At 40.3% G+C, this 19,206-nt stretch overlaps 1 protein-coding gene across 1 annotated transcript in view; it reads left to right on the top strand.

Moving 5' to 3' along the window:
• SPAG6 (sperm associated antigen 6) overlaps positions 1 to 8,633 on the top strand; it is a 35,811-nt gene extending 27,178 nt beyond the window's left edge. The window contains exons 8-11 of the mRNA XM_072851517.1: positions 1,416 to 1,607; positions 2,805 to 2,921; positions 5,721 to 5,866; positions 8,090 to 8,633. Of these exons, the coding sequence (XP_072707618.1) occupies positions 1,416 to 1,607; positions 2,805 to 2,921; positions 5,721 to 5,866; positions 8,090 to 8,156 (522 nt within the window). The 3' untranslated portion in view covers positions 8,157 to 8,633. The remainder of the gene's footprint in view (positions 1 to 1,415; positions 1,608 to 2,804; positions 2,922 to 5,720; positions 5,867 to 8,089) is intronic.
• The last annotated feature ends 10,573 nt before the right edge of the window (positions 8,634 to 19,206 follow it).

The raw sequence follows: 19,206 nt of genomic DNA on the forward strand, positions 1-19,206 counted from the left end.
CCCTCTCTGGAAGCCTTTCTTCTCTGGATGTGTCTCTGTCTCTCCACTTTCAGGGATGCCTAGAGCAAACATGCTCCTGCTGTTGAGTGCTTGACATTAAGTGGGATGAATCCAGGATTAAGTTCATGAGGAAGCACCTAAGTGATAAATTTTTGAAGAGTTGTAATGGTTGCTCCCATAACTGAATGGGAGCACAGTGAGAGATTTTGTAGGGATCTGTGCAATCTCTCATGAAATTAAATATTTTAATGAATGATCCACAAAAGAAACCCAAATAAACCCAAAACCCATTTAAGAAAAAAATGCCTCAGGGGAAACTAAGCTTGTGGAACAGTACATAGTGCTGAGGACATGGCTTGGTAAACTGGCAGTTACGCATCTACGATGTTATAATGCAAAGTGATAGCTCCATTCCACAGTACTGTATCCTGGAAAGGATGAATTTTGAAAAATGATTTTTGGGGTCATACTGGACAAACACTTCATTGTGGTCTTCTGCTGTAGTGCAGTGGCAAAAAAAAAAAAGACAATTCAGTCCTTTGTGGTATTAAAGAGTGGAAGATGAAGCATTATTGGAAAAGAGAAGTTAATCTATCTGTAGTACTAGTGCATATAGTTCTGTTGTCTGTATTTGAAAAGGTTATTGAAAAAAACCCGAAGAGTGTGCAGAAAAGACTAAAAAATGATCCATGGGATGGAGAAAAAGGTTTTCTAGTTAGAGGTTTAGTAGCCTTGCCTTACCTAAAGTAGCATGAAATGATTCCTGTTGAAGTATCCTGGCATAAAATACCAGCTACTAAGTAGCTCCATAATCCTGTGGAGAAGAGAGAGAGACTGTGACCCTGAACTAGAAGAACTTCAGTAACAGCTGGATGTGAGTGAGGTATTCTCCATCTCTTGATGTCTTCAAATCAAGAGTTGAAACCTTTCTGGAAGTGATTGGATGAGTCAAACATGAACTACTGGACTCAAGGAGAGGTTGATGAGTTGAAATTTAGTGCTGTGGATAAAAAAGGAAAAGACTCAATGATTGAGCCCTTCTGGTCTTAAATGCTTTCATAAATTCATAAACAGTCAAATTCTTTTATTTTCAGTCTGACAAAACTGAAGCCTTTACTCTTAGTACACCCTGAATTGTGTCATGTATTCCTTTTATCCCTTAAATTTGTGTGATCTCAAACTGCCTTCTGACTTAGAACATTGAATCTGTTTCTCTCTTTCTTTAACTAGACTTATTAAGATTTATTCAAAATTCTTGCTAGTCATGATGTTGTAAAAATATGACACTGCTAGCATGCTAGCATTATTTTAGAAGAGTGTAAATAGAGAAACATTTTCTAACAATCTGTATCAGTTTCAAGTTGTCCTTCCCTGGTATAGATTTGTAAAGGTTGTGCTTTTGATTAATGCTACAGGGAATACCACCACTGTGTGCCTGCTTGATAGAAGAACATGAAGATCATATTAAGGCAGCAGCTGCCTGGGCCTTGGGACAGGTTGGAAGACATACTCCTGAGCATGCACGTGCTGTTGCAGTAGCAAATGTGCTACCCATACTGCTTGCTATGTATATGGACACACGCAGTTCAGAAGATCTTCAAATGAAAGCAAGTATATTTGTAGTATCTGCAGTATGAGATATTTATTGTAATCAGCAGGTATAAGTGCTTAGAAGCTACTAAATGGTATGTGCTTTGATTGATGTTCATCGAGTCACAGACTTCCTGGGTGTAGGGTGTCCAAAGGCTGTGTGTCATTTATTAGGACTGGCTGGTCCTAACGGGTGTGCATATGGCGCATACCAAATCATATGGTACAGCCACAGCAGTCTAGTCCCTCATTTTCTTCCCAGTTTAGATCAGAGTTGCATACACCCATAAATACTATGATTTCTTGTGAGTGACTAATTTCTAATTATCTACTTTTTTTTAAGTATAAGCTGTTGTACAAAACATTATAGTCCTTGTAGTAGATTTGCTTACATTTTTATTGTTATAATAAAACTGTAACAAATACTCAAAGCTCTGCTCTTGAAAACATGCAACTGTTCATGTTTAGGGCCTTCCTTGTGTGGGAGCCAGTAGAGTTGCAGCTTGGTAAAGTGTATTTTTGAGCTACAGTAAGTGAACCAACTGAAGAGTATAATATGACAAGATATGGCCTCCCATGTTGTACTATGCTTCTGTACATTCCACTGAAGTATAATGTTCCAGATCTGTAAAATAACTTTTGTATAGTCATTTTCAGTAGTCACCAAAATATCAAGGACAAATTAGCTGTACCTATAATCCTACCCAAGAAGGTCATTACTGCTTGTAGCAGTCAGCGCTGAGTCTTTTCAGAAACTAAGCACTGATGTACAACTGTTTCACTCTCTTTCCCTCCCTGCCTGGACGGTAGTGCACTTTGCTATCCCAGACCAGCAGACTCTCCTAGTAAGCCACTTCTAAAATACAGTCTTTTAAAATGTGTCTTGATTTAGCTTTCTTATTATATTACAGTACTTCAGTTTACTTAAAGGGCCTACTCCAGCTTCCATTGTAGTCAAAGGAAAATTGCCATTACTTTGACCATAGATAACATAAGAATGTGATGTACTGTAGGTTTTGAGGTTAAATAAATCTAAGTAGAAAATTGATTCTTCATTAAGTGACCTGATAGATATAATAGTTTTTATTCAGAAAATGCTCTTTGAGAATTCTGATTAATTTGCTTTTTTGATCAGACTTCAGTGATATATAACATGAATTCTTGTTGTTTTCATTGATGTCTTAGTAGAGGAATTTTATTTTGCATTTCAATAGACTAAAAAAGCCTTAAAGAACATCCTTCAGAAATGCACGTATCTTCCAGCACTTGACCCATTGCTGCATGATGCCCCTCCCAATATTATGAAACATATTGTTGGACAGTTTAGTAAGGTAAGAAAAGGCTCTGTTTGATGAATAATATGTTAATTGTTTTCCATTTACCAAGGAAGCTATCTTTCCAAAGATGAAGTCTCTCTAAAGGTCTCAGTTGTTTTCTCGGGATCCTCCAGCATCCCCTGCAGAAGCAGTTTGGAGCATCCTGTTCTTTTGTCTGATAAGGCTGGATACTGTTTCATCTGGAACCTGCCATAATTCATCCTAAGACTGGGAAAACAGTTGCTTATAAGCAAAGTGGTTTTTTTCTTCCTTGCCTCTTGAGATTAAGTGGAATATTAACTCACGTGCAAATATTTTCACTGAGCCAATGTATCACATAAATCCCAGTCACATCTGTTTTAGATAAAGTACAAGCTGTCTGTACAGGAGTGACTTAAGTCAGGTATTTTACAATAATCTAGAGTATAAAAGCTTCACCACTTTTATCCTCATTAATTTTCAGTCTCAATTAAGTAAGTGTAAAAATCCCAAATCTTTTCTCATCCCTCTCAAAATTTGAAACTTTGTTGTTAATTACATTGTTGATTTGAGTGCAGCATGTGAAGAGTGATAAAATTTAATAAAAATATTTCAAATTATTTAAGTAATTGCTAACTAATCAGGAAATTTCTAGTCTCTGCAATGTTCACCAGTTGTTGGGAATCCTGCTCAACTATAGACTATCTTTTGTGCAATACTCTGCAGTGTAATCTGTTAGCAGGGTGTACCAGGCTTTCTTGGTGAGATGTTCTTTCTGGAAGTGGCCAAGTAAAATACTCTTGATATTCAGTTCTGATTATCGCAGATCTGGAAGCACCACTGTTTGTAGTGCAGATTCCTGATTACATTACCACACTCTAGGTTTGTTCTGTCTTCTTGCTAATTCTGTACAAAGATTGGAGATTTGCTTAGAATCCAGTGCCTTTTGCTTCTGTGTGCTGAGTGGAGCTATTAATGAGCTGAGTGCATAGTAATTGGTTACCCAGTGTATAGATTTGAATGTTGTTTGCTGTTGAAGTGGTTTTGTGCCCTTTATATCAGCTGATGTTTTGTTTTGTTTCGTTTTTCTTCTCCTACATTGTATTAAACAAACTATACTTGTCTGGCATTTGCTCTTCTGAAGTATACATTTAAAATTAAGTTCTCTGCAGTAAAAGCATTTTTCTCTCCTGTACCATAGCTTGGGAATTTCCTATTCTTAGATCTGTGGTGTATTACTTCTGTTGGCTTATTTATAGCACAGTAAAAGCCTTATTTCTGAGCTGTGCTTCAGAGTGAGATGCTATGAGTTTTTGGTGCTGGACTGTGTCATTTTAGCATTATCCTTCTCAGGGTGTGTGCAATTCTGTACCGTCTCAGTTTGGACTGGGGGAAGGGACTGTATCTCAGAGGTCCTGTCTGTCTTTAGGGCCTCTTCCAAGAGAGTTTTCTGCTGTCTTATCCAGCCTGGGAGTCACATTGGGGAGGAGGAAGGCAGGGAAAGGGCCGTATCCTGTCTCCTTGCTAGTTCCTTCTTGGCAGTTCTTGTGGGAGATATGTGGAAACGGACGTCTTTTCAGTTCCCACAACAAAACAATCACAGTTGTGCCTGACACTTCTATGGAGCATATAATAGGGAGAAGTCTCTCTGCTCCCCTGTTTTTTCTTTACCTGTCTGTTGATTTTGTACAGCCTAGAGGGACCAGAGAAATGAAGGCAGTTTGCCTATACGCATGGCAGAAATCTCATCCTTCTTTTCCCTTCATCCTTTTAGGCAATCCCTTCCTCCTTCAAGGCTCTTGTTTTACAGTGAGATACAGGCAAATTCATGGCTTGATTTGTCTGACCAGTGTGAAGGCTTACAAAATGCTTTTGCCCCCATAGTATGTAACTATCAGAGTTGGTTTTAAACCCATCTGGTTTTGTTGTAGATGCAGCTGACATCTTGTATTATCTCTCTCTCTTTTTTCCTTTTTTTTTTCTTTTTTTTTTTTAATATTTTTTGCAGCCCCGTGGGCCTATGGACTACATGCTGTCATTCTCCCTTGCCTGGCCCAGCCCCCACCTCCCTCCCTCCCTCCCTCTTTCCCTCCCTCCCTTCCATCCTCTGGACAGAGCTGCATATTGGCATCACTCAGGGAGTGCAGAATGTATTGTCTGATCATTTCTGCTTCTCATCCCCTTTGGCTGCAGAAACTTCACATTTTTGCTTTGTGTGTTTGTGTGTGTATTTGTAAAAGGCTTCCATGGCTACAGACCGTGTTGTAGGATTTTAATATCTAGGAATTTAGCAGTAGCGTGTAATGCTTCAAGGCTGCATTGTTCACTTGCAACAATTCTCAGTGTTGTTTTCATGCACTAATCTATACTAGATCATTATAATGATATAAAATTCTGCTCTACAATTAAACTGTGGGAATTGACATAAAAGACCTGAATAACTTGGTTTAAGTGGAACAGATGCTGTTTTTATTCCATGTTAGTGTTCTGGTTTTATTATCTATTTAATCTTTGCAATCATATTGTCTCTGTAGGAATAATTCAAGAAATATTATTTATGTAAAGATAAATATTCAGTTCAGTATTTTTATATATGTTATGTATTAAAGTACATGTTAAATTATGTTATAACCATAAAGGCCTGGTTTATGATTTTTTTTTTCCTGTACAACTGGGTGTTAAAATACAGTAGTCATTACAGATGTTGTACCTCTGAGGTGTTCTATTTTATCTGTCCTCTGGATTAAAAACAGATAAATGATATTTGAGCCTAGTAGCACAGAGATTCCTTTAAAAGAAAATGTTCTTTTTTTTAATGTACTTTTCTGTGTGTAGGTGTTACCACATGACAGTAAAGCACGTCGTCTCTTTGTAACAACTGGTGGACTTAAAAAGGTTCAAGAAATAAAAGCAGAACCTGGGTCACTTCTTCAGGAATATATCAACACTATTAACAATTGCTATCCAGAGGAAATAGTAAGGTAGGGAAAATGAAATTTAAAAAAATCATACTTATAACATTGTTAGACGTTTTTCACAGGAACAACACAAAGCAAGGATTTAAAATAGTAAGTTAATTTCTACATGAATTTAGTTTTTAATAAAACAGCATAACATTTGGTTAACTGCCCCAGTGGTAATACAACTGTTAGACACATACTTTTGAACACTTTCTCTTTTCTGATTGTTTTTGGGATCAAATTTCTTTGTCTGTAAACAAAAGCCAAATAATCAGGCTCTCGCAGGAAACTGGGGGAGAAAAGTCAGTCCTGCACTACCCAGACAAACTCCGAGATTTCAGCACAACCACTCTCATATTAATGAATGTCTGTGGGAAGTTTAGTTTATCTTGGTAACTTATTTATGGATTATGCAGGCTCCAGACTTACAGGTATTGGTGAGTCTTTGCTTGCATCCTTGACTTCCCTAAGAGCCTGTCTGCACTAGTGTATTCAGAGGCTCCTTTGAAACTTCCTCTGATGTACAGAGGGTCCAGAGGCTCTCCTGCACAGTTGCTCTGCCCACAGCTGCCCTTCCTCCCCCAGCCTCATCATGAGGCTTAAGTGTTATATAAAAGGACCATACACCAGCTGTCTGCACCAAGTTGAACTTTGCCCTTAATGAATACAGAAACACTATTAAATAGCTTACAGTCAAAATGTCACCATCCTAAATTGTAATAATGAGAGAAATGCCCTCCTAGATTCTAGATATCCATTTACCAGTCCTTCACTCCATCAACACATCAAAAGGATGCTGTACTCGTGTACTCCCTCTACAGGCTCTGAAAATCTGCATCATCAATTTTAATTATAGCAACAGAGTTCTTCAGCTAATAGTAGCTACAAACTAAGTCACGCAAAATGAACCCTGTTTATCTCCACAAGGGAAAGCCAGTGGCTGTCAAATGGGTAAAGCAAAATCATAAAGAAACTTTATTCTGCAGCTACAAATACTAATACTTCAGAGGGAAGGAGGACATTTGCTTACACTTTTCTGGATATAATTAATGTTTCTTTGTTACAGCTATTTTTTTTCTGTGTAAATGAAACAAGGTTACTTATGTAGGCTGGGATGTAATAAAGAAAAGGGCCCCTTCGAGCATCTCCAGCTTGCCTCTTTGTGCTACTGCCTGATGTTGGTTGTGCTGTCTGAGGCACAGCTGCTATAATAGACTCCAGCTCTGGGTTTGTCCTGGAGTCCTGTTATTTTAGGCTGTTTGCAGACTGAATATAATCATGCATTGAAAAGTTAGCTTTACAATCAGAGAACTAATATGAGTTTTAAAAAGAGTTACATTATGCAGAAATCATCCAGAAAATGAAAATCAATGAGGTAAATTATCTTCCTTCAGTGTGAAAACATTGGGGATTTCTACTTGAATACATTTTAGGCATGCATTACATGGAAGTGTGTTCCTCGCTCTTTATAGTTAAAGCTTCCAGGGCTCAGAGATGACAATTTACATGCCTGCAAAACCAGAAATGTACTGAGATGTATGTTTTTAGAATAACACAGTAATAAATTTCAGATACTCTTAACCTGGTAAACAAGAACTAAATGCAGCTTTGGTGATGCTTGCATATTGGAAGCATGTAGTTGGTCCATTGTGGAAAACCAACTGAATGACAGCAGGACAATAATGGCACCATAGAGTCCTACTCTAATGAAAACCTTTTGGATAATCTCCATCCTTGAGTTGGCATTAGAGACAGAAGGTCATTGTGATAAATTTTTTTGTTCCAGAATCAATGTCTCTCACATTGATGTAGACTTCACATTAGCTTTGGGGTGTGTGCTTATGTTTGATGAACAGCAGTAGACTATTGTCGTCTGGCAGCCTATGGTTCTGTGTAAACTCATGCTTTTTTATTAAAGGCCATAATTTCAAAAGAAGTTAACATCTACATTTCTCAGTAAAGACAATGCTTATGGCTGCTGAACCTATCTAAAAACTAGCCACTTACCTACATGCCCTAAAAGAAGCTAGACATATTTTTGAAAACCTGACTTCCAAGTATAAATGATAATGTAAGCTGAAAAACAGGCTCTTAAAACATTGTAGGGGAATAACCGTAGAATTCTTTGACCAGTGTTTAATGCTAGGATTTTTTCCTGATCAACAGAAATACGAATAATGTTTCATTACTTAGCACAGAACATGTGTTGTAGTCTAATGCACAAACAAAATGTTTCTCTTTCAGGTATTATTCCCCTGGATATTCTGAGATACTTCTGGAAAGGGTGGAAAATTACCGTCCAGTTTTATAAACTTTGATTTTTTATTAGAGCTGTATTTCACATTTATGCCTTTATGACTGTAATACAAATACAGCTGTTGAAACTCTTGTTTGATTCTGAAATCTCCTTCTACTGTTTGAACTACCGAAAGAGCTCAGCAATTCCAGCAAGCTATATTCTGTTCTTTATAAACTTGTTTGTTGCTAAGTTTTTGTTCCTTTTTGTTTTTCTCTAACATTACTACCAGATATTGCAGCATATATGAATGGAATTTCATGCAGGGGTGATGATTTATCACAGAAGCTTTTTTAGAATCAGTCATTTCCTTTTCCTTCCACAAGAAAGGTTTGTTATTATCTCATTCAAATTTTAGCCTTCTCAGTACTGTAACCATTTTCCCCTTTTCCCTTTGCATATTGTTTAGAGCTTCCCAAGCTTGATGAGGGGGGGAAAAAGCTGGCCCCTGTGCTTTTTCTAATTATGGAATCCATTCTGCACTGAGATATCTCCTACTGCTACCTTTCAGAAAGTAAAGTTATATGATTTTTGCATCTCCAAACATAGCTGCTAAATAAAGAAATTATCAGATCTGATGATGATAAAAGGGCTGAATTCTGCATGATATGATAGTGTGGTGGTCCTGGCATGGCAGATAATTAGGAGGACTTTTGCAGAAGATGTATTAAGGCAGGAGTCACTGTGGAGGGAAGGAGCAATACACTGTTTGGTGTATGCATCGTTGTTCCTCTTGGAAGGGACAGAGTGAACTGAGAACTTCCATGGGCACAAAGGGAAGGACCCTGGGAGGTTGTGCTCCATTTGGGTCAGCAGCAAATTTGTGCAGCTCAGAAAAGAGGAGAATTGCTTGGCTGCAGGAACGCTGTTAGCAAAGTTCTGAACACATTCAGAGGAAACCTGAAGATACTTGAGTCCCACTGATTTGAGCGATGGGACTAAGGCTGCTCAGTAGTTATTCTTCAAGAGCTGAAATTGCTGCAGAATTGAGTTGAAACACGCTTGGAACTTAGTCCTGAAGTTGCAGATCACATCGACGTGGAGGCTATTGGAGGTATGAGCTCTTGCCTGTCTGTGGAACATCCTGCAAATATTTTTGCCTTCTTATGTAGCATGAAAAGACTTTTATATTCTGCTTACTCCTCTGGTGTACTGTAGCAGCAGGGAGCAGCATACAACCCTTTAGTATTCCCTAATATGTAACTGTCATTTACCATTTTTTGTTCTTCTAACCATTTTTCTTTTCTTCACATGCAGCAGTTTTTTGTGGTGTAGTGTTGTTGTTGTTTTTCCCAGAGAGTAATAAACAGTGTTTCTGGAACGGGATGTTGAAATACTGGCAGCCACAAGGAAAGACAATATTTGAAAACCCCCGCAGGAGAGAAACTTGTCTACTTTCTTAAACATATTAACTGAATGAGTTTATAAAACAGGGATAGTCTCTTCTATTACTTGTAAAACAGGAGCAAAGACTTATTGCAGTTGGAAATGATTTAGAGTGGCTTTTCTCTGCCAAATTCCAAATGACTATTTTCTTTTATTTTTGTCAGCATATTTTTCAACAGTTCACAAAAACATTGATGGGCTATCTTGTGTTAAAGTTTAATTCTACAGAGGGCTGTGCTCCTGCTGTGAGGTACTTGGTGCTCTCAGACTCTGCTCTTCAGGAGGAGCAGGGGATGCACAGTACCTTGCTTTATGGAGCCTAACTGAGATGGAAACTGTTGGTGTCATGAATGCTGGTACAGAAACCACACCAGCTGGGTTCTTTCCTTAACCCACATCAGAGTGAAAAGTCTTGGAACTGACTAGCTTCTACCAAATGCAGTTTTGTTTTTGGTGTTTATATTCTGACATTATTAATGCTATGACACTAGTGGAAAAACATTAGGTCTATTAAAAAGGTTGTTGTAATACTCAGTAATTTTCTCATATGCATTATGGATATTTAAAAATCAAATCTTGTAGAATCTCTAAAATAAAATGTAATGGAAGGGCTTCCAGACTGTCTTGAAGGATCTGAAGCCTTTATTTTCCCTAACAGAACAGAAATGGTGCGGAGGGCTGAATGCAGTTGCCGTGCAGATGGGAGGCAGGGTAGGCATGGAGCTGCATACCCATAGCATCATGTGCTTGGGAGCACACCCACACCACACAATGCTAATGTATATGTTTTGTGCAGAGAGAGCAAAGAGGCTTCAGTCCCCTGACAAATGTGCTCCTGCTGTGTCACACTGTGCTACACTGTAAGGATTCCACAGGGTTAAACTTCAATGCCTAAACAATTTGTTCACAGTCTTTTCACAGTCTTTTTCTGATTCCTGACAAAAGAAATGATTGCACAAGGCAAACCTTCAAAGCGATCTGATTGTGCAGAGCACAATCTAAATCAGACCTAGCATAAATACATCTTTACACCAGATAGGCAGTTCTGTCCTAGGCCAGTGGCTGTTTGGCCTCTTGTCGCAGGACTCTCCTGGATGATGCCACATCCCATTAGGCTGTGGCAGTGCAAAGTCCTGTCCCACATACTTTGAGACCCCCTCAGCTCTCCTTTGCTGGCAGGCTGCTTCCCTGCATTGTACATACACCTTGTGGCTGGAGGCTTCCCTGGAGGCACGCATCTGCACAAGGCAGATCTAGCCCTTTATGGCAGAATTATCGCTAATTTGTATTTTAGGCTTACATTACTAGGGCAAGAGTTGCTTTTTTTCCTGTAGTGTTTCACAGGCTCTGATGTACAGCGTTTCTATTCCATCCTCTCATTTGGCTTAAGTCATCATCTAAAACTATATTAATGTTTGTAATTGCTACTCTGGCAGGCTTCAAGCGTGTATCATTTGTCTCAATTTCACAGAATAAAATATAGATTTGCATTTTAATTCATTGTGTAAATGCTGTTCTCATGCTAGTTTGTGACTGTGATGCTAGAGAAGATGAAGAACAGGCTCATTTTGCAGCTTGAGCCTGACACCACCTTTGGATGTTTGTCTCCGCTTACCACTGAACAGTGCCTACTTCTGAGCTTAGGACATACAAGCATTTCAAGTAGGAGTCCCTCTCACAGAGGTGGCTTATTAAGACACACAAAGAAAATTAAGCCAGTGCTTTGGCAGAAATAAATGTAAGCGGAGACAGCCCTTAAATCATTTTGCCAGTTCCTTTGACTGCAGCATTGGGACTTTTCAACCGAAGTCTTTAAAGATCTTCTCTGGGGGCCTGAGCCATGATTTTTGTCTACATTACTACAGCTATTATTACATCTACAGATGTAAACCAGGGCCTTGAAAAAACATGTGGATGTATAAAACTTTACCATATTTCATTCAGTGGTTGGATTAAGTGGCCTACAAAAGCTCCATTCTTTGTCTGAATGACTGGAAACCAAGAGGATCTGAAAAGGGGAAATTCAAGGAGTTCAACTCTTGTGCATGTACTATGTTCTGCATTTCCAGAGGGATTTACCAAGGGATTGCTTTGTCTTAATCTGAAGTGATCAATCTGCTGGAGATCTGCATCTTAACAAACAAATGAACAAAATGTTGAAGGAGCTGAATGGAACTGATGAAGGAAGAAATGAATCTCATTTTGTGAAGTAAAGCATAAAGTTACTGTAATTAGGAAGTGGATGGAGTGTGGGCAGATCCTCAGTGTTCTTGATTTGGTCTAGGGGGTTGTGAATTAGCTTGGCCAAAAGGGAGCTGTAGGCATGGAGGATGCCATGGGATAGCCTTCAGCTTCTGCTGTAAATTGCAGTCCTCTGATTTCTGGGCATATAGGGATGCCTGACTATTGTCCCTTCAGGTGAGGAATCTGTTGAAAGCATATTTGCCTCAGTATCTTCCTTAATGGCTGCTTGGTGTCCCGTATCTTGGTTGTTAGAGTTTTAGATCTCACTATGTGACCAGGGTAGAAAGGACATATGGAGTAGTGGTAGACTGCAAAGCCAGTGGTTCCACTTCTTGCACTGACATAGGATTGCTTTTATGGTCTTGGATAATTATTACAAATCCCTACGTATCATCATCTTCAGCTGTGAAGTATCTGTTATACTCCTTTGTTAACTTGCAGAAGTGCTGGGAAAATTAAATTCATGTGAGAGGTCAATGCAGCAGAACTTAAGTTCTTTATAACTAATACCATATTCAGGAAGGAATACTGTTCAAGAACCTACAAAAATTTACCTAAGAAATCTTCGCGGTGCTGATTTTTAGAATTTGAGTTGAACTAAAAGCCAGTGGATTTTGTGAGTTTCCTCATCTTGACACAATTTGAATGGATCTTGGAGAAAGAGGAAATTACAATGTGTCTCATGACTATACTAAAACTATTGATGTCATTTTTGTGTAATACTTAACTGTTAATATTGATGCTACTATGCTGTATTCTGCAGTCAGCTCTATAGTTCAGCTAGTGAAAATACTAATTACGTTATTACCACTGTACTGTATTTCTAGATACTGCACAAAAGATTGAATTAGAAAATACATATAAGCAATACTAAAGCATATTTTGATGATGAGAATGCCTTTTAAACCAGGAAATGGTATTGTGCTGCCTTTCACAAGAAGTTACTCTTACTGGGGTTAAACACATTTCGTAGTTGTTTGTGTTCCCTCCCACCCAGAGGTCCGATCACGAGGCTCGCTGAGCGCTCAGTGAAGTGCTGAGGACCACGATCTACTGTCTGTAGCAGAAACCGGTTGCGTTCACTATCATGCATCAGCAAGCTATGGGGAGGAACAATGTGAGTGTACTAATGTCATCATCTTAACAGATTTCCACAGAGATTTTGAAGGCTTGCTTTTTCTTCATAAAAATATGCTTGTTCCTACCTCCAAATTGAGTTAAAGAATAGGTACCCAGATTAACTTTAGCTACTCAATATTTTGTTCCTTTTATAAAAAAAATTAAATTTTGAGCGGGGGGGAAAGTATGTTAATATCTTTCTTTAAAACAAAGTTATTGATTATTTTTTATGTCAAAATCAGCAATAAAACTTTGTAATCTTGTGACAAGATCTGTGCCCTTTGCCCTTAAGGGAAGTTTTGTCTTCACTGAAACAGACTAGTCATGTGTTTTATCCCTGTTGTCCTATTTATAATCAGGTCTGCTGGCCTCTGTACATGTTCACCTTTCAATATTAGGGCAGCGTTAAAGCCATTATCAACCTAAAAGGTTGGATTACTACCAAGATTCAGCCTTTGTTGCCCCACAGTGCTATAAATTATATTACAACCTACTGTTAAAAATTAATAATATGCAACATAGAGGTCTGATGGAATCATGTTAATGAGAACACTGAAGCTTCATTGACTTGCAATATCATTAGAGCTCTGAGACAGGTTTATAGCCTTGTGCAAAGTATATTTGTGTTGGTTTAGACACAGTATTTATTTGGTCACACCCAGCCAAATGTTTCCTTACTAAATTAAAATAAATGCTGGTTAGTTCAATGAGCTACAAAGATATATAGCGTAATTTCAGGTTCTCAAGTCACAGAAAATAAGCCCCAACAATGGAAGTCAGTAGAGGATCAAAAATGATGGATATACTAGAGTGAATATGAACAAAGAGGGAAGGGAGTTTACCGAGTTGGGCAAACAATTTTTTATGACTCAAGCAATGTATAAAATTTAGAAAGAATTTGTAGTCTGCTCTGATCTTTATGTAGCCCCTCCCTGTATACAGATACATACACACTTGTAAGCATGGTCAACCAAAATGTAATTGTAATGTTTTCTGTCTTTGCTTTCACAAGACTTGCCTCTGTAAAGCATCTTTAGTGGCTGGAGGAGAGCAGGTCATTGACAGGTCCTCTGCTCACTAATGCCAGCTTGGTGGTACTAATTTCCATTAAGGTCAGCAGCACTCACCTGATTTCCATTGCAGTGAGAATTGGGCACTGGATCTGCATCACCTGTACTCCTTTGTGCTCTGAACAGCTTTGCTTCTTGCTGGAAACAAAGCAGAAGTGATAAAATGATTTTAGTTTTTTCTTCCCCAACAGCGCTTCAAATGAGGGAATGGTAGGAATATCTTTTTACAGCTTTTGGGGAATGGCTCATGCTCTGTCTTGGAGACTGAATCCCCAGCTGTGCAGGGCATGAGATAGAAAGGGAGATGAGAAGAATCAGCAACATACTGGTGTTGCAGCTATTACCTGCTTTGGGAAATGAATATGTAAGGAAGCTTCAAGTTTTCTATCTCCTTTCACGAGTAATACCTCCTTGCTGTAGCCAGCCATCTCCGAGTTTGGTCAGGGGACTTGTTGTCTCTGCCACCTGCTTTGGGGCCAGGCTGCATCAGTCGGTGACACAGTGGCAGTGCTGCTCGTGCCAGCCTAGTGTTGGATCATGATTCCTACAGACGTTTTTGTTTTATGGGAATGGAAAAGAGGATAACTCCAGCGATTCTATAAGCAGTTTAACAATATGAAACTTTCTTGCTTTCAGTCACTCCAAAGCAAATCCTACGCCAGCTTATCGTGAAGACTACAGGGGCTTGGAGCACACCAGAGACAGGGAAATTTGGCAGTGGGAGGCTGTGCAGGGTTCAAGGAGAGCAGGCCTTGTGCCTGTGCTGCTTGTATGCTATCACAGCCAGAGAGATGGAGCTGAAATCAGTCTGTCCTTAATTGCATGGGTTAAGACCCCACCCTGCCCCGGAAAAGGCAGAGTACAGCATCTACCCATAGGGCTGAGAGGAATTCTAGATTCCTCTCCCCTCCTCCATCCCATGTCCCTTTGGCAGCAGTGGTGACCTTACCTGGTTGGGTCTGACATAGGGAGGACTTCCAGCTCCTCAGGATATTCCAGGGGTGGTGGTCTTTAGTGCTCTGAAGTTGAAAACTGCTATCAGTGCTAAGTGTTATTACTGCTTACCAATTGACCAATGTGTAGCTGACCTTAATGCATTTTCTTGTGATAATTCCCTTGGTTAAAGCGGAGAAAATGAACTATTTTGATGACAGTGTTTTAAGAAGCTGCCATTTCAAAAGCTATAGCTCTGCTTGATACATCACACTGTCCGACAGCAAGGGTGGAAACTTGGCTTTCCCTCTGAGGTGTGGAGCCCCAGTTTGGACCATCTCCCCGTATTTATGTATCTTTTTATATCAGACATGACCTACTAGTAAGAAAATCTGTTAGAATTTTTGCTATTGACTCGAATTATCATGAGGTCATGAATCATTATTTTGGGCCTAGCCCTTCCCCCTCCAAGTGTTTTTTAAAATCCTGATTCTGTGTTTATGCTAACGTAGATGTGCAATGAGAATGTTTGGTAAAATTGCTGTTTAATTTACAATAGAGGAATGCTTTAGCAGCTGTTTTATAGCAGTTTAACTACTCTGACCTCAACAACTGTTCTTAAGAGATTGAAAAGTAATTGGAAAGGTGAAAAAGTCCAGGACTGTCCTTTCTTTTTTTGCACTTTGTGTGTTTCTTTTTTAAAACATCTTTGAAATGGCTTTACAAACAATTGAGTTCCTCTGCATAATTAAGATGAGAGAGGAAAGAATGCCAGTTTACTGGGACTTGTTCTCTGACCACCAAAGAAAAATGAGTTTTTCATCCTCTTGAACATCATCTGGAGTTATAATAAAATGTGCTCTCAGCTGGATTCCTTCTGTGTGAAAATAGACAGAGCTACCTCATTGCACACCTAAAGGAAGGACACAGAACTACAAAAGCAATCTGAAATCTGGCTTTTTCCTGCTCCTCAGAGACCACAAGTAATTTTCTGTAATCTTAATGAAAATTATTTGAATCTTGAAGGAGGGATATACCTTTCCCTTCCCCTCAACCTGAGTCGTCCAAAGGACCAGAGCTAGAGATCCTTTTATACACAGCTAAGTCGCCTGTCAGGATCATAGTGTGAAAACCCCTAGCAATAGCTATTGAAGGAACTGAAAAAATCCACAAAACTAAAAGGTAATTTGGGAAAATTCACTAGTAAGCTAATAAAACTCCAGCTGAATGTTCATTCCAATCTGTTGCAGATGAATGAAATGTGGTGGTAGTATGTTGGAATCCTGGGGTGCTAGACACATGAAGAACACGTAAAAGATGGATGTTAGTTAACTAGTGCTGCAGACAGGCCGACCTACTTCTCTGGGGAGCTGGTCCTGCAAGACCTCAGCCAGACAAGCTTTTCTTGATTTGAGGGTGACTGTGCACTGAAGGAAGGTTCCCGGGCCCGGGCATATGGCAGTCAGATGATGGCAGCGCAGCTCCCGTGATGTGCTCTGGACTGGTGGAATGGTTAGATGACAAAACTCTGCAACTTCACACAAGCGCACTGTAATTTGAAGCCGTTCTGCAGGGAAACCGTAGGCAGCAAGTACAATTTCTAAGCCTGATATAAATTCCATCCTGTTTAACTGCCATCAGTTCTACTGCTGCAGATTAGCAAACCAAGTGAAAGAACAAAGCAATGGAGAGATTTGATCTGGCCTCATAATGCAATTGAAAAACTCCGCATTAGAAGAGCATTTTCCGTAGCCCCAAAAGCACAGCACTGCAGTCTTCGCTGTCTTCTGTTGCCATATTGTTGTGCCCTGAGCGGGCAGCCAGTCCATTTGCTTCCTTCCCTTTCTGCTGCTGAATGAAATAGTGGTTCAGTCACTTTCTTCTGGATTTCCTTCATCTTGCCTCTCTGTCTTTTTGGTTTTTTAATTCTTTCATTTACTTTAACTCAAATTCACTGATGCACATATCTCCTACATGACTTCATCGGTGGGAGAGATGCAAGATCTCTCTTTAGCTCCTTCTGATGCTTTTCCAGACCTCAGGTACTCCCTCTGTTCCTTGATTCCAGGTTGTGATGCACTTATATAATTTGTCCTGTGTTTTTGTTTATTTGGCTAATTACTCTTCTCATCTCCTTCAGCCCTTCTAAATTACCACTCCACACATTGCTTGTCATCGTTCACACTCCTTTTGTTTGACTTTGCTTTTTCCAAGGCTAGTTACTGAGTCTTGGCAGAATTGTTATAGCATCTCACAAACAGCTGGCTTTTGCTGTGACAATAGGCTGATGTATGCCTCAAAAGTGAACACACAGGCCTGCATATCAAATGCTTACAGTGTTGTGACAAGCACCACCAATTTTTTGAAATCCTTTAAAAAAAATTAAGGTGGAGATTAAAAATAGGAAATAATTGAAAAGAAACATTCCCAAACAGAGGAGCAGGCATGCTTGAGATGAGCCACACAGTATCAGCTGTGGGGAAAATCTCAAAGATTATCTCTTGTAGTGAAAGACTTCAAGAGGAGAGCAAAACACCATGGGCCACACGCTATCCTGCGCATAGGAAATGTAGCATGTGGGTGCCTGCACAATTTCTGCTGGGTTGTATCCCAGTAAAGGAATCATGGAGCAAATGCAGCTCTACTTACTCAGCAAGACAGGGTGTTCTTGTTTTACAGAATTCATTTATTGCTTCAAATAAACTGTTTTATCAGACAACTACATCATGATCACTCTGAGCATGTATTTTAATGACTGCTTTGTTTTAAAGCTGTGTGGAGTACCCTACTGCCTTCATCCTTCTCTCTTCTCTCTGTATCTTTCCTCCACCTTTCCATTACTTTTCTCCATTAATGTTCGATGCACGCTATACGCTATGTCTGTTGGTGGGTATTACTTTCACCAGCTTTTCTTTGTGGTAGTATGTCTATAAATGGCAGGCAGCATCATTCCTAATTACATGTTGCCCCCAGATACCCCATGGGTGATGCTCATGGATTGCTGTGTGGGTGGTGTGGAAGGGGCTGGGGGAGAGGGAGCTGGGATGCAGCTCCGAAGTGGTAGCAGAGGTCTCTTCAGGCTGGGCTCTTCAGTCCTCCCTCAGTAAAGTGATCTCAGGAACCTCCGAGATCGTGCATCTGGGCATTGGAAAAGGGCACGTAATGCAGGAAAGGCTTCGGGATACAATCCAAGCAAACAGGGAAGCAGGAGGAGCTGGGAGAGGCAGAGAATTTACCCTTTACCTATCACTGCAGAAACCACGCGGCACAGAGGGCTGACAGACTAGCCAAGCTGCTAAATCATGCTTTCTTGGTTTGAATTCCCCCCCAGCCCTTCATCTGGTGCTGGGCGGTGCCAGCGCTGCAAGGCAGAGCCCTGTCGCGGCAGGCTGCGGCAGTTGAGGGTGCCTGCCCCGCCGGCTGCAGGGGCTGGGCTTCATTTTATTAATGGTATTTCTGACAGTGACCTTCTGCATGGATTAAGATATCTCTGTCATGGTCTAGGGCAGACTGCGCTTTGGAACTGAATCAGGCCATTTTTGGCTACCAAAAGCGTGGCTGTGGAGCTGGCAGACTGAGCCACTCTCTTCTACCAGTCGCCTGTTTCGAGGCTGGGTCTGTAGAGGACGTGGGTAGAGGAGAGGCAGGAACCAGCATCAGCAGACCCTGCCTTTAAAAGGGACAGGCCTTCCTGCCGCACAGGGATGGACATGCCTGCACCAGCAGACTGAAGAGGGAGAATGGAAAGCTGAGCGATCCTAGACCTTGAAAGTACGCTCTCTAAAGAGAAATCCAAGGAAAGGTGAGGCGGTGAAAGCAGGGATTTCTAGTCAAGGGTTTGTCGTTTTTGCACAGACCTTTACTCTCAAGGGCTGCTGATGGAGAAGGAGGAAGTGAGAGAGTGCACGTGTGCGCAAGCACATCTGCAAAGTCTGTTTCCTTCTCTCTTTAACTGTCCTGTGGTCCTTGAAGGGTTTTATATTTAGCGTGCCTAGCAGGTCAGCCTGCCAGCAGGTCAGCTACTAGGAAGACATGGAGGGAGGCAGGCAGTACTGGCTTTGGGGACTGAAGCAATTGGACTCCATGGGTTTTTACATGCCAAGCGTAGTGCCAGGCCAGGAATTTGCCCCATCAGAGTGTGCACTGAAACTAGGAAGTGTCTTGGGACAGCGTGCAGAAGCACATTTAAGAACGTAAGACATTAACTGCTGCATCAGACCAATGGTCCATCCAGCCCTGAGTCTGTCTCCAACATTGGCAGGAGGCAGTGCTACCTACAGAGAACAGGTGAGCCTGGTCACGTCCTGCAGCCC

Source organism: Ciconia boyciana, chromosome 2 (assembly GCF_034638445.1).
Source record: "Ciconia boyciana chromosome 2, ASM3463844v1, whole genome shotgun sequence".
Lineage (NCBI taxonomy): Eukaryota > Metazoa > Chordata > Aves > Ciconiiformes > Ciconiidae > Ciconia > Ciconia boyciana.